At 48.2% G+C, this 14,624-nt stretch overlaps 6 protein-coding genes across 6 annotated transcripts; 5 read left to right on the forward strand and 1 right to left on the reverse strand.

Annotated features, from left to right (window-relative positions):
* Positions 1-327: 327 nt before the first annotated feature.
* On the forward strand, positions 328-1,652 carry ANOM_010993 (cyclin-dependent serine/threonine-protein kinase phoA; the record flags this gene model as incomplete). The annotated part of the gene is made up of 3 exons (XM_015556249.1): positions 328-555; positions 624-647; positions 747-1,652. The coding sequence occupies 3 exons, from the start codon at positions 328-330 to the stop codon at positions 1,650-1,652; spliced, it is 1,158 nt and encodes a 385-aa protein (XP_015401387.1).
* Positions 1,653-3,574: 1,922 nt separating this feature from the next.
* Positions 3,575-5,032, forward strand: ANOM_010994 (putative cAMP receptor-like protein; the record flags this gene model as incomplete). The annotated part of the gene is made up of 4 exons (XM_015556250.1): positions 3,575-3,831; positions 3,900-4,101; positions 4,152-4,703; positions 4,757-5,032. The coding sequence occupies 4 exons, from the start codon at positions 3,575-3,577 to the stop codon at positions 5,030-5,032; spliced, it is 1,287 nt and encodes a 428-aa protein (XP_015401388.1).
* A 483-nt stretch (positions 5,033-5,515) lies between these two features.
* On the forward strand, positions 5,516-6,346 carry ANOM_010995 (PMF1/NNF1 family protein; the record flags this gene model as incomplete). Its single annotated transcript, XM_015556251.1, has 2 exons — positions 5,516-5,898; positions 6,052-6,346. The coding sequence occupies 2 exons, from the start codon at positions 5,516-5,518 to the stop codon at positions 6,344-6,346; spliced, it is 678 nt and encodes a 225-aa protein (XP_015401389.1).
* An 88-nt stretch (positions 6,347-6,434) lies between these two features.
* Positions 6,435-8,201, reverse strand: ANOM_010996 (uncharacterized protein; the record flags this gene model as incomplete). The annotated part of the gene is made up of 4 exons (XM_015556252.1): positions 6,435-7,752; positions 7,796-7,937; positions 8,044-8,074; positions 8,136-8,201. 4 exons carry the CDS (start codon positions 8,199-8,201, stop codon positions 6,435-6,437), a joined length of 1,557 nt encoding a protein of 518 aa, XP_015401390.1.
* Positions 8,202-9,562: 1,361 nt separating this feature from the next.
* Positions 9,563-10,273, forward strand: ANOM_010997 (uncharacterized protein; the record flags this gene model as incomplete). The annotated part of the gene is made up of 2 exons (XM_015556253.1): positions 9,563-9,841; positions 9,901-10,273. Coding segments are annotated over 2 exons (474 nt in total), but the record flags the coding sequence as incomplete, so codon positions are not given.
* Positions 10,274-11,303: 1,030 nt separating this feature from the next.
* ANOM_010998 (NTF2 and RRM domain protein) lies at positions 11,304-13,254 on the forward strand. The gene is made up of 3 exons (XM_015556254.1): positions 11,304-11,772; positions 11,844-12,836; positions 12,894-13,254. The coding sequence occupies exons 1-3, from the start codon at positions 11,458-11,460 to the stop codon at positions 13,194-13,196; spliced, it is 1,611 nt and encodes a 536-aa protein (XP_015401392.1). The 5' UTR covers positions 11,304-11,457; the 3' UTR covers positions 13,197-13,254.
* The last annotated feature ends 1,370 nt before the right edge of the window (positions 13,255-14,624 follow it).

The raw sequence follows: 14,624 nt of genomic DNA on the forward strand, positions 1-14,624 counted from the left end.
GGAGGTTGAGAACGTCCCAGTCATCGCTATTGTTTACTGCATGTAAACGTGTCTGACTTTCCGCTGATGATGTAGAAGATTAGAGGCTTCGTAGTACATCCTAGGGCAAGTAATACCTTACTTCGTATTAAGGAGGTACTGTGTATAAGGATGGACCGTACCTTACATAGCCGCCGGCAACTGGCCATCGGGTCACAGAAGAACTTGTAATGTGATTTCGTACAGTACGGTAACCACCGATCTCTGCACCCTTTGGCCCTTGTGGTTATCCGCCGCGGGGCTCAAGAATTCAGGCTCCAATTAAATCGGAACAAGGGAATCACGGACATGGACAATCACAGCAGCTTAAGAACCCCGAGGAACCCTCACTCACAACAACAACACCCTACGTCTGCTTATCTGGACATTATTACGACACTTGCGTCTCCGAAATCTTTTCTTTTCAACCATCAACGCTCGAAACCCCCGCCATCGAAATCCCCAACTTCGCACCCTGCTGCGTCGCCGACGATGGACAAAGCGCAGCAGCCTAGCTCTTTTCAGCAGCTGGAAAAGGTGCGCGCGTCTTTCATTCTTCATATATGCAATCCGTGGAGGGAAGTGTGAAACTAATCCGCCTCTAGCTTGGAGAAGGAACGTATGCCACTGTACGTTAAACCCCCGGAGTTACACCACTCTGACCTTTTCTCCGCGACCGTATCGCCCGGTATCATGTTTCATGCTTTTGCTCATACAGACGGTTGCAGGTATTCAAGGGCCGGAATCGTCAGACTGGTGAACTAGTGGCTCTGAAGGAAATTCACCTCGATTCCGAGGAGGGGACACCGTCGACGGCCATTCGAGAGATATCATTGATGAAGGAACTCAAGCACGAGAGCATTGTTTCACTTTACGACGTCATCCATACCGAAAACAAGCTGATGCTCGTTTTTGAATATATGGACAAGGATCTGAAGAAGTACATGGACACCCGAGGCGAACGGGGACAATTAGACCAGGCGACGATCAAGTCATTCATGCACCAGCTCCTCAAGGGCATCGCGTTCTGTCACGAGAATCGAGTCCTCCACCGCGACTTGAAGCCCCAGAATCTCTTGATTAATAAAAAGGGGCAACTCAAACTAGGAGACTTCGGTCTTGCCCGGGCTTTTGGCATTCCCGTCAATACATTCTCGAACGAAGTAGTGACCCTATGGTACCGCGCCCCTGACGTCCTCCTCGGCAGCAGGACGTATAATACAAGCATTGATATTTGGTCTGCCGGGTGTATCATGGCGGAATTGTACACTGGCCGTCCACTGTTCCCAGGCACCACCAATGAGGACCAGTTGCAGAAGATCTTCCGTCTCATGGGAACGCCGTCAGAGCGCTCGTGGCCGGGTATCTCTCAGCTGCCCGAATACAAACCCAATTTCCACGTTTATGCGACACAAGACCTAGGCCTCATATTGCCCCAAATCGATCCTCTCGGGCTCGATTTGTTAAACAGGATGCTCCAACTACGACCAGAGATGCGGGTTAGTGCCCACGACGCACTGCAGCACCCGTGGTTCCACGATCTGCCTCAAATGCAGGCTCAGCTGCAGCAACAGCAACAGCAACAGCAAATGTCCGGATATGGCGGGATGGTTGCTTCCCAGCAGGCGTATTAATAAACCGGGGACTTGTCGTTTCGTTTCCGCTTCTTTCCTTTTACTTTTTTTAACCTATCTTTTCCCCCTATCATTTTTTGACAGAAATGACGCGACGACGGGTCTGTTTTAGATTGGGGAGGGAGCATGGCGTTATACCTGAGAACAAAATTCGCATTAAATACTTATACTGGTTTTGTTTATCTGGCTGCACAGTTCGCTGCATGGCCACGCACAGTGATCTACCCCACGATATTCCGAATAGAGCACCATATTGGTACTTTGTCATTATTAGGATGTCTATACGACATTGCATACGAATCGCGGTAGTTTTTGGCCGATACCCTACAGTTCTTATTGAAATAAAAGACTGGGTCGATGAATGAGGGCTTAGCTACCATTAACCATGCCTTGTTTTCTTTCTTCCCTCTTCTACCTCTTTCTTCGTTCTTATTATCGCATGGCTCACCGTGACCATAATCGGCTACCTGGCTGATGCTTGGGAGCGTGTTTGCTTTGTTTTCTATGTTCTTTATCTCCCCTCTCAAGGGCAATTGTCTATTGGGCAAAGGCTGGAGTCGGCGAGGATATAATTCGAGACAAGCTTGATACACGTCCCTTTGTTCTTGCAACAACCGTGGGTCATTCCCAACACTCGTTATGCAAATGTTCTTTGTGTCCTGTGGATCACAGGGCTTTCGTGGCGTTCATTTGCCCGTACCTTTTCTTTTTGCACACGGGATCATCCTTTCTCTCTAAATATTATTTGCTGCACTAAGGCAGGCATAGCTTATTGCGGACTAGTCAGCTCCATGGTCACTTTCTGCCACTCCAGACATGACGATATACCATTGTAGGAGGAGGCTTATTGAGGGTGGAGATGCATGATCCCTTCGGGATTTTAAGGTCGGACTAACTCGGAGTGGTGACACGCAAGGGACTCTCCTCGACGAGTATACGGTAACGATATCGTGGATATAGAATATGTTCAATATACTTATGTTCTTCCTATGTATGTACACTTCTACTTCGGAAAGACAGGGGTAAAGACTGCCAAGCACTGGATGGGCTGCGAATGAACCGGGGGTAATTATTGTTTTATTTCTTTTTATTTATTCCTTTTTTCTTTTTTTTTTCACTTTCTTTGCGAAGGTTGGGTTCATTCTGGAAATGAAAAGTTATTTCCCACCAACCAACGGGAGAATCACGCCCTTGCACTAGCCAATGCCCTACAAAGTGCGTGACCAGTCCTCCTCGCCAGAAATCCTATATCATACTCTCGGGGTTTGATTGAAGTTTCTTTCTGGTTCATTTTAGGTTATTTCTCCATATTATTCAAGGACCGGTGTGATAGGGCGAAAAGTATGAAATGGAAAGGTCAGGATTTTCCCCCATTACTATACAGATATACTAATCGAACCCTATTTCGGAACAAACTTTACCAGCGTCCAGGACCCAAAGGATCTCCTTCAATTCTGCCTCCTCCACAAATGAGCGCTCGTACAGTACAAACCCATGTGGAGCCGAGACGACGGTTGCGGTTCCATCTGCCCAACTCATGAAAGGTCGAACCCTCGCTGGGACCCTCTGATCCCTTTGTCTGGCTGTGGGCGATTTCTCCACATATGTTCATGTCGTCATGTTTTAAAGAGGACTGTGCCCCATATATGGTACTGTGATGCGAGGTACCTCCGATACACGTCAGATCCTTTACACCCTCTTGGGCATCCTCGCCCGCAGAGCTGGTCTTGTTCTTCCTAATCAATCAATTTACTATATTTGCCATTCGGGTGATAGATGGCAAGGGGCTTTGCTCGTCCCCACGTATACTAGAACGGAATTGGCTTCTGTATAGCTACTTGGACTGTGGCTTTCTGCGCGTGATACCCAGATACCAACTTTGTCATCTGTTTCGCTATCGGGTTCAGCATGGTCTTTTCGCAATGTCTCTGTCGGAACAACAACTATATGCCATCTCAGTAACCGAACGGGTTTGCTCGGCCATCTCTCTAACCGGCACCACCATCATTGTCGTCTCCTTCCTTGGTTCAAGTGCTTTCCGCAAGCCCATCAGCCGTCTGGTGTTTTACGCCTCTTGGGGCAATTTGATGACCAATATCGCAACCGTCATTTCTCAATCAGGCATTCACATGGGGCTCGACAGTCCCCTGTGTCAGTTCCAGGCCTTCTTGATCCAATGGTTAGTCCGAAGAAGCTGAGAGACAAAACGACGGTGGTTCACTCAGCAGCTTGCTAATGGCGTGACAGGTTCATGCCCGCCGATGCCCTATGGACTTTTGCCATGGCCTGTAATGTTTACTTGACGTTCTTTTACAAATACAACTCCGATCAACTGCGACGGCTCGAGTGGAAATATCTCATCTTCTGCTACGGACTGCCTCTCATCCCCTCTGTCGCGTACTTCTTCATCAAGACCAAGGCCCGGGGCAAGGTCTACGGCTATGCGGTGGTAAGTGACCGAACCTAGTGAGATAAACAAGTCCTCACATATGGCTGTAGCTCTGGTGTTGGGTTGCGCAAACCTGGGACTGGTTACGGATTGCGGTCTTCTACGGCCCAGTCTGGTTCTTTATTGTTTTGACGCTGGCCATCTATATCCGCACTGGCGGTGTCATCTGGGAAAGACGACGCCAACTGCGGCAGCTTGACAACCTCGACTCGGCAGATTCCTATCCCAGGTATGAAGGCGAGCCGACCGCAGAACATTATGAGGGGCTCGAGATGCGCGATGCCGAACGCCCCCTCGAGCCTACCTACAGTAGGGCAACAACGGAAATCCGCGTAACGAGTGAAATTACACGCCCCCAACAAGGGCATTACCCAACTGCCGAAGAATTGAGTAACCCTGTATCCCCATTCTACAACCCGTACTCTGTCACCATCGAGGGCGGCTTCATGAGCAGACAGTTCAGTGGCATCCCGTTAAAAGCAATGAAACATTCTCATTCGGAGTCATGGTCCCGCCGCCGTACAATGTCCGACACAAGTACGGCGGCTTGGGCTTATACAAAGTATGCGATGCTCTTCTTCATTGCCTTAATTGTCACCTGGGTTCGTAATTACTGTGGTCAACTCTAGCTGAAATCATGGCTAATGGGCTCCAGGTGCCTTCGACGATTAACCGGGCATATTCACTTGCCTATCCTCACTCATATAACTTTGCTCTGAACTATGTATCGAGCTTTGTTCTGCCGCTCCAAGGATTTTGGAACAGTATGATCTATATGTCCATCTCATGGCCGGCTTTTAAGGCGGTTTACTGGGACATCAGGAGAGGCAGTCTAGTGAGAGACCCTGGATGCAGAGGTGGAGTAGACCATGGAGGACATATCGGACAGACTTATATCTCGAACGACAGCGTTCGACGTCTGACTCACTAGTTCCAATGGTATTTGACTAGGCGACATATAATTATTCGAAGATCATGGAGTAACTAGGGCGCATGGAACCGATAGATATCAGGTAGATGAAGTGACTGTCAAGTAATATGCACGTGTGTATATAGGGAGCACAAATCCCACCATCGACACCAGCGTTACGACGATAGGGATGGTGATGGAAGAATGTAATGTCAGCTAGCCCCATCCAACAAGAGACTGGCAACCACGCATATATCTTGCCAAGTGAAGAAAGAGAAAGTCTAGAAAAGGCACTCTGTACAAACGGCCGATAGTTAGTTAATCTTGGAGGACCCACTGCGGATCTACGCCCATCATGTGACCGACGCGTTTGGCGTAGACATTGGCCCTATAGCTTTCAAACCATACTTATCAACACAACACGCTCACATACGCCGGCCAAAAGACGTAACAGAAAAGGCGGATAGATTGGAGTAAACGGGACCAAGGAACAAAACAAAGAAAATGGCCGAAGACAGCAGCAACAATCTCAATCCCTCCAGACAAGACGCCTCGCCCTCTCCGCCCCCACCAGCGCCAGTCGCTCTAACACCCGGCCCGCGCGCTACTGTCCTACAGAAGACTTTCAACCAGGCATTGTTGCGTACATTGCGAGCAAATTCCTATGCCAACTTCTCCGGGTGCTTTCCCACCCCTGCGAAACATGTTCCGGCTAGTCTAGAGTCGGTTTGGAGACAGCTGAATGCGAAATTGGAGGAAAGCGCAAGGGCGGAGTTCGAAGATATCATACACGAGAGAGATGCGATAAGGCAGTTGAATGAGTTGGATAGGTTGATGGGGGAGGCGAGGCATAGGAGAGACCGTGGACAGGGACAGGGAGATGTTGCGTATGACTTTCTTTCTTTTGTTTTTTTAACCCCCTTCTCCTTTGTCTTGGATGTCTTTTCGGTTTTGGAGAGAACAGGGGCCAGGGGGGCTCTTCTTTTCATCGATCTTGGGGGTTTATCATGGAGCCAACTTTTCGCTAACATCTCTTTTAGACCCCATACATTGACTCCGGAGGAACTATATCGCGCACGCCTTGCTCCGCATTTGCAGGAGGCTCAAGCAACTTTGAATGCGAACATAGAGTCTATACAAAGCGAAAACGTGGCGTTGTCTCAGCGGATCCAGTCTCAAAGATCGGAGATTGAGGATCTGCTGTCGAGCCTTGAGTCTGTGGTTGCAGACTTGGAGGGCGCTGCGACCGCTGCTACGCAGTTTAGTCTGGAGAACGATCTTCGCAAGGAAGCTTTACAGATGGAAGAAGAAGTCAAAACTAGATCGGATATATGATTGGTAGCTAGGTACTTGTTGCCTACGACATGCAGAACGTCACCACGCGCGAAAGAGCTGCCTTCCTGACCTGATAAAAGGGGCAGATTTACGACAGCAGTGCTTCCATATCCCGGGGGCTTAGCCACCCGTCATCCACCACGTCTTCTGCGACAATCATAAGCTCCTTAAACGCGGTGGATTTGAGCTGTTGCAATTTGTCTTTCTTGCCTTCTAAAGCGGCCGCCAGGGCTTCCTTACATGTTCCATCACGCTCTTCGTCTGCATTCCCATCCCTCCGTGCGAGAGCTGCGGCGCCTCGGTAGTATGTTTGAGCGTTCCGAAGGAGGACAGTGGCATTTTGTTGAGCCATGGTGTATTCCCACGGAGACATGCCGAGTCTCCACCTGTTCATCTCTACGTCTCCTCGTGCAACATGAATTTTGGGCAGGTTATCTGCATCAGGAAGTTTGGCAGCCTTCATCAAAGCATCCAAAGCAGCCGATAGTGATTGCCACCGCAACGATAGTGACTTTGTAAACACCTCATGGTCGTGCGAGGGAGGCAAATCCGTAACGGCTGTGTTGAATGACGTGAGCGCATCTGCTTTGCTGCAGAGGCCTTCGGGATCCGCAGAGAGGTCTAGATCAGGACCAAAGACACGTGCGATTTCTGTTTGATACGTTTCAACTTCGATCCGCCCGCTTCGGTACAGCACCTCGTTCAGAGCGCAGGTAAATTTGGCACGGGCCAAAGATGCCTCGTAATGTCTGCTAGAACCCTCAACGTATGCAGCAATCTTCTCTTGGAGCAAGTCTGCAGAGGATTCTTCAACCCAACCAAGTCCGACTCCGGGATTAAAGGTAAGCAAGTTGCAGAGGGTTGTGAGCGTCTCCAACTGTGCCACCGCTGTGTCGACGAGGGTATCCTTGGTCACTGGCTCAATCACAGCAGCCCATTGCTCTTGTTGCTCAGAAGACTTCGATTCACCTGCATCCTCTGTGCTTTTCTGCATGGGTTGCTCTTGCATTTCTCCCTGGCTTGGGCCCACATCTCCAGACTCCATCAATTTAATTTGTTCCTGCATTTCAGTATATCGCATCTCTTGAATAATGAGACAACGTTGGAAGAGCTCTATTGCTTCCTGCAGGTATTTGACTGCCCGGCAAAGCTGTGCGTCAGACGGATGTTTGGTATCCGTGACTACCTCGGCAAGGCTTGTGAGCACTTGGGCGGTGTTAAAAAGAGCATCCGCATTGTCTTGATCTAGATTGAGGGCCTCCCTGTGGGACTGTAGCGTTATGTTTAAAATATCTGCTAGTGGAGCAGGCAGTTGCGCAGCCAACTTGGGGTGCTGGGTGATTTCATATTGAACTCTTGCTCTTTTCGACGGTAAGTTTATGTCGCTGATCGCAATGGCATGCCCACTGGTGCATCTAACGGTGAGGATAGAGCTGTTTGCTTACATACTTGTTGTATGCCAAGTCAACCGCATGAGGATACCTTTTCAGGCCGTCATCATAAGTTGCAATGGCGCGCATAAAAAAGCGCATAGATTTTGCTGCATCACCAGCTCGCCATTTTTCTCCAGCCTCTTCCTGTTCGACGCCAACTGCATAAGTTTAGCTATGGCTGCATCGATGGTGGATTTAACAGTCTCTGTCCGTCTAAAGACATAGTAGGACAGTGGTGCAAGTCTGGGGTTCAGAAAGACTCACCAGCTAAGAACTCATCTGCAGTCTCTGGAGCCTGTCAAAAATGAGCAAGCGCATTGGCAAAAGGGAATGTCGGACTGTCGTGGATACGGTACCTGTTGAGTGGTTTTCCTTTTGTTCTTGGCTTTGGATTCTTTTAGAAGAGATTTTGGCTTCGGCATTTTACACTGAACTATTCTTTATTGATTTACATCAAGTGTCGATCTTGGAAGGGGGTTAACTGACCTTAGAAATCAAGAAAGTCCCATAAATGCTTGTAGTTCTGGTGTGTTTTTATCGTGACGAAGCGTTCGTGGGAAAGAATCGGGTGATCCAAGACCGCTTTCTACACCGCTTCTCGTCATAATCCCAGTGTATGTAATATACTATGTATAACTAACTAATTAACCAGCTCAGCTAGAAATCCATGAAGTCATCATGGTAGGGGCGAACATCCCGCTGTTGGTTCTTAACGCCGACTTTTAGTCATGATCTTAAGTTGAAACCAACTAGGTATGTAGTTTGTGTTTTCAATAGTCTGAATAGTATGGGTATCTTATCGAAGTGGATACGTTTCATTGCACGGACATATTGTATTCATCTGTAGTTGTATACACAAAAAAGTACTATGGCCACTAGTATCTTGCCCTGCACCCCACCTGAACCTTGAAGGCCAATATGCATGGATGATGGATGCTCAGTTTCCAGCTTCCACAGTAGTCGTAGTAGTACCTAGTCGAGCCAACGCGGGTGCAACAGAGGATCAACCCGCGTGGCTGCCTCTGCACGTGGCAGTCTAATCAAATATATTTTGTACTGTAGCTGTTGAAAGAATGCAAGCCTTTTGCTTCAGATGCTATGTATGTAAATCAAAGAACACATGAATTCCCTTTGTCTTCTTTACTCACTCACACAGGAAAAAAAATCCCTCTGACTTAGCTGAAGTTCCCCCCTCAATACCCGAAACGGGTGATCAGCACTTTCAAGATTTTCATTGCTGTAACAAATGATTTATATCTACGTAGTTTAACGGAGTATTTAAGATACGAACGAGTTTTTTATGTATTAAATTGTCATCCCTACACATCATGGCTAGGTCAATAGATCATTGATTTTGGATTGATCGAAGCAGATTTGAACTATGGATCTTGCTTTGTTGTAAAATACTATGAGAGAAAAAGAAAATAAAAGAAAGAACAAGAATAAGAAAGGGAAAAGGAAACAAAAGCTGGTCAACGGCCAACGATTCCCGCGTGGCCGAGTTTAATCCTCTTGAGACGTAAGACCCACATTGTCATCCGTTGCCCTTCGGCTCTCCTGAATCCTCTGCTGCATGTTACTTGGTCTACAAGCCCTCTCTCTAATCCTCTCCCAGACCTTTTTCCTTTTCCTTTTCCTTTGCTTTACTTTTTGCCTTCTCTTTTAGTTTCTAGGTCGCCCTGCGATATACTCGATCAGGGGTCGGAGTCTGACTCTGTATTTTCAGGTATGTTTTAACTGACTGTCAGCTTTGCCGCTTGCCCCATACTATCTCTGCAGTCTAATTTATTCCCGCTTACTATCATCTACCCCTTATCCATTTCAGTAATATCTTCTTCTACTTATCGTGTTCGCGTTAATCCGAGATAAAATTCTCTGCAATGTACTAACCTCGGCAGGCTACTTCCTGAGTAGTTTAGCACTCGTCTGCCTGCGCTCGATTCTCAAGCATAACCACTCATTGCTTTCGGCAGTCGGCCTACAAGGACTTGATCACAGTACCAATATTATCATGGCTAGGCATCAATCGCTTGACTCTGAGAGACCGATCATGGCCCCTTCTGTAGGTTCACCGGTTATTATTCATCTGCGACGGACCAGATTCTCTGACCATGGATCTAGACCCGAGCGTCGAAAAGATTTTCGACCGTAAGCGGAAACCCTTCGATTGCTTCGTCAGGTACTATTGGAAGCCTACCAAGTGGCGATCCTCGTTTGGCCGAATTCCATCACTTGCGCGACGGGTTGGAGCGCCTGGAGAACAAACCTCTTCAGAAGCAACGCTTCGTCCCTACTCCCGAAAAGAGCGATAACTTGAGCAAGCTGGCTCTGAGTGCGAAGGTGGAACGAGCTCTTGACCGGAGAATGACTGGTCAGGATGCTGTCATGCGCAAGCCAGTTTTGAACGAGAAGGCTGCTGCTGAGTCTACAAGCTCGTAGACGAACTGTGGTCTACCCGATAAGTTTCATATACACACTTTGTCTTGATACCTATTTTTGGTCCTTAATAATTTTTTTGAGCACCTGTTTCTCTGTTCTCCTTTTGCTTGCCCATGTTGCATGCTCCGCGGCTTTCTTTGGTGAACCACGTGAATGAGTTTCTGTATCTGCTATACGTCTTCGTTGATGAGAAGTCTGACCTCTCATATCCCTCATACCCCTCTTCCAAGCCAGCTATTTGTTCCCGATATTATGGTTTTCTTTACATTCAATGCGACCTTCTGAGTGAATCTTCGTCTCCGATGAGTGTAACTACTTACTCAGAAATGACAATAGACCTTAATGTGATTGGTATACGAATATAGTTCCTCATTGATGATAGTGATCCTTTGGACAAAAGCATTTTCAACATGTCCCAGTGGACGGGTTGCAAGTTCCGATCTGGCCCCTTGGATCCCCCTACAGTCAGATGTAGGAGCTGGAATTCTATTTGCATTGGCTGCTATACTACCGGATGATTCACCCAGCATGCAGTGATGTAAACGGAATGTCCGATGGAGATCCACCGGCGAGTTAGGCAGGCGGTAAGGGAAGGAAATGGGGCGCTAAGAGGCGCCGCACTGCAACCGACCTTTCAAGTCCAGGTCAACTCATTTTGCAAACTGCTAAGCATCCCGTCGCTTTCCCTCTCTTTTCCTCTTTCCTATCCAGCTGTTAGCTACCCACCTACCACCTTCTTATCCCATTCTACTCTCGACTATTCACCATTCATCGGATTTTTCCTGTTGATTACCCTCTCCCCATCGATTCTCAACGTGTTCAGTTCCTTTCGACTATCTTCCCTCTTTCCGCCTTGTTCGCAAATTTGACCTGATTGGAAATCGCACAAGAATCTTCCTCTATTTCCTTCTTGCACCACTACGACGCAAACGCTTGTAACGCAGACGTTCTCCTTTACTTTCATTTCATTGCATCTATAAGGGTCTATTGGTTTTCTTTCTAGCATTGTGAGAATTGCCCTTCCCCGCTCTTTTTTCCCAACGATACACTTGGCCTTCAATTACTGACAGGCATGGGGGTTAGTAAAAGCGAACGAGGAAAAGTCACTAGATTTCTTAGCCTCTACTCATTATCACATAGAGGTTCACTGCTCATATACCTCTACTTTCTACCTTACGACACCCTAGACCATTTCTGCTTCCATTTCCCATACCGACCTAAAACACCTTCGATAACACAATGGCCGATACTCAAGCCCCTGTTAACGGCAATTACCCTGTACCCCACGCCTATCATGACTCTTACAACCATGCCCACGCTGTTGCCAACAATGCCTCGAATTTCCAGCCAGCGCAATCTACCACTCCCACTAATGTCCCGCCTAGTGAGCAGAAGAATGCGATCTCTAAGGACGAGGTCGGTTGGTATTTTGTTGAGCAATACTATACCAATATGAGCCGTAGTCCAGACAAGTTGCATCTTTTCTACTCTCGGCGCTCGCAGCTTGTCTTTGGAACTGAAGCAGAGTCGGTTCCTGTTGCTGTGGGCCAGAAGGTGAGTTCACTTCCTTCACTCCTAGGTGTTTTCTTCCATTGAGCTTTATTGACTTTACCCCCTCAATTTAGGCTATCAATGAGAAAATCAAACAGCTTGACTTCCAAGATTGCAAAGTCCGTGTTTTGAACGTCGATTCTCAGGCTTCATTTGACAACATCTTAATCTCCGTCATCGGTGAGATCTCCAATAAGTCCGAGCCGTCTCGCAAGTTTATCCAGACCTTCGTTCTTGCTGAGCAACCCAATGGATACTATGTTCTCAATGATATCTTCAGATACTTGGTTGATGAGGAGGATATTGTGAATGAGGAGCCCGCTCCCGCTGCGCCTGCCGAGCCTGTCGAGCCTGTCGAGCCTGCCACAGAGCCGGCTGCGGATGAGCCCGCACAGCTTGAGACCGAGAGTGCCCCGACTGCGGAGCCCCAGGATGCCAACGAAGTCACAGCTGCCAAGGTGGACGAGAAGCTTGAACAGGTGGAAGAAAAGGCCGAGGAAAAGCAACCGGAGGAACCTGCACCTCAGGCCAACGGAACCGAGGCACAGAGCAGCGAGGATGTTCAGGAACCTCCCGCCTTGGCTGAATCTGAAGCTTCTAAGACGGAAAAGCCTGCGACTCCGGAGCCTACGCCTGCCCCGACTACCCAGAAAGAAACTGCTGCTCCGGCCAAAGAGCCTGTTGTACCCGCCAGAGCCGTACCAAAGACCTGGGCCAACATTGCCTCTAAGTCCGGTGCTACTGCCCCTGTTGTGCCTGCCATCCCCGTTGCTCCTGTTAAGCCGGCGCCTGTTACCAGCTCCGCCCAGTCTGTTCCTACCCCCCCTGCTGCGGCTGCCACACCTACTCCTGCTGCTGAGAGCACTCCTAGCCAGCCTCCCTCCAACGATGGATCTGGCTGGCAAACTGCTGGTCACGACCATAAGAAGACCCAGCCTCGTGCGGGTGATGACCAGAATGTTATGGCTTATATCAAGAACGTCACCGATAAGGTCGATGCAAACTTGCTCAAGCAGACTTTGTCCCGCTTTGGAAAGCTCAAGCATTTCGATGTGAGCCGCCAGAAGGTAGGTTCCGCCGTGAAGTCTCAATTACTCGGAAAGAAGGAAGCTAATTGCCATCAGAACTGTGCTTTTGTTGAGTTCGCTGACCCTGCCGGCTACACCGCTGCTGTTGCTGCCAACCCGCATCAGATTGGAAGCGAGCAGATCTCCGTAGAGGAACGCCGTTCTCGTACTAGCGCCTATGGGGGAAATACCAACTATGGCGCTGGTCGGGGTGGCTCCGGCCGTGGTCGCGGCGACCGTGCCGGCAGCCAGGGCCGGGGTGGCTTCCAGCGTGATGGTCGTGGTGGCTTCGCTCCCCGTGGCCGTGGCGGCAGTGGCAACGTCAATGCTAAAGCCCGCAACCAGGCACAGACTGCTTAGAGCAGATCACTACTTCGTCTTTCTCTCAAACGGAGAGGCGGGAAAAATAAGAACAAAAATAAACAAAAATAAAAGAAAACTACCGGAATCAGGGTGAAGATTATTCATTGCACGCTGTCTTTTTCTTCTTGTGCCCCCATTTCCTCTTCTTTCTTTTTCTCCTTTCCCCCCTCTCCTGCTGGTCATTCAACTCTTAGTCCTTCATCCTGGCCCGCAACAGCATACAGGTTCAGATGCTTATGGTGACCCAGGACATGTATTACTTCCTCTTATTGATAATGACATGTGTTATGTGACCCATTCATCTGTCACACTGCATATTAGCGGTTGGAAAAGTTGTTCTTTCATATCTCATCAACAGGGCTTTCTTTTCCTTATTGGTCTGTGCTTTCATGACGTTTTGTTTCTGTGAATGTGTTGTCATGACCTATTCAACTATTTCTTGCTTCTAGCATAGCGAGCTAAATGCCCGTATTGTTCTCTCAGGGTCTTATTTCTATTTTGTTTACAGTTGTTCCAATCTAACTTCTTTTCTTTATCTGTGCTTCATCTCATTTAGAAACTGTAAACTGGGTGGTGGCCACTGTCTTGTCTTGTACCATGCTACACTTGTTTGATACACGTCCTATTCATGGGGAGCTCCACGGTGTGGGTGGCAAATGACTGTTTCCCTTTACAGGCACAGTGGCTCTTACTGAGCCACCTTATCCAATCCATCATGCAAGGAGGAGGGAAGGAACGGGTGCCTGCTTGTTCCTGTGTAGTTGCACATGTATTACGAGGAATTGTCCGGAATTAACTATCTGAAAGTGAATTTTGCAGACTGTCCCGTCTCAGCTCAGCTCAGCTTCCCTGTGTTCCGATAGATATGGATTGTTTTCCACTTCAGAAGTGGCATCGATATGAGGTCAGTGAACCTGGTCGGAGGAGGGCTCTGGTTGGATTGATTCTTGTGATCTTGATTACAATGTTTGTTTGCCAGGTCCCAGCTTCAGGGAAGGCTGGAGATAAAGTGGGCCGGAAGATTACAGTAGACAAGGTATGTACACTGTACATGGTACCTGATGCTGGGTACTTGGGAAATCGATAGCTCCTAGAAAGTTCCATTATGGCGGAGTGCTGGGGACGGTATTAAGTAGTATTGTATATTGTATGTACTGTACTTGGAAGGTACGGTACGTACTCGTATACGCAAAATCTACATTCCGCCGACGATCGATGGTGGAGCGGAACGTTCTAGATTGGTAGCCTGAGGCACCAAGAAAGTGAAGTAGATCGGAACTCAGCTTTCGGAGGGGGAGGGGCAACAGAACAAAAGGGGAAGGGAATGATCGGTAAAAGATGAATGGAGGGGGAAATGAATAAAAAGATTGGACATGTTTAACAGGATGCCAAATAGAACCCAATTGAATGAACTAGAATTTTTGG

Source organism: Aspergillus nomiae, assembly GCF_001204775.2.
Source record: "Aspergillus nomiae NRRL 13137 chromosome Unknown contig00600, whole genome shotgun sequence".
Lineage (NCBI taxonomy): Eukaryota > Fungi > Ascomycota > Eurotiomycetes > Eurotiales > Aspergillaceae > Aspergillus > Aspergillus nomiae.

Coding starts and splice junctions, on each gene's coding strand:
- ANOM_010998 (XM_015556254.1), top strand. CDS start 11,458: ATGGCCGATACTCAAGCCCCTGTTAACGGCAATTACCCTGTACCCCAC. Junction 11,773..11,843: donor CTGTTGCTGTGGGCCAGAAG/GTGAGTTCACTT, acceptor CCCTCAATTTAG/GCTATCAATGAGAAAATCAA. Junction 12,837..12,893: donor TCGATGTGAGCCGCCAGAAG/GTAGGTTCCGCC, acceptor AATTGCCATCAG/AACTGTGCTTTTGTTGAGTT.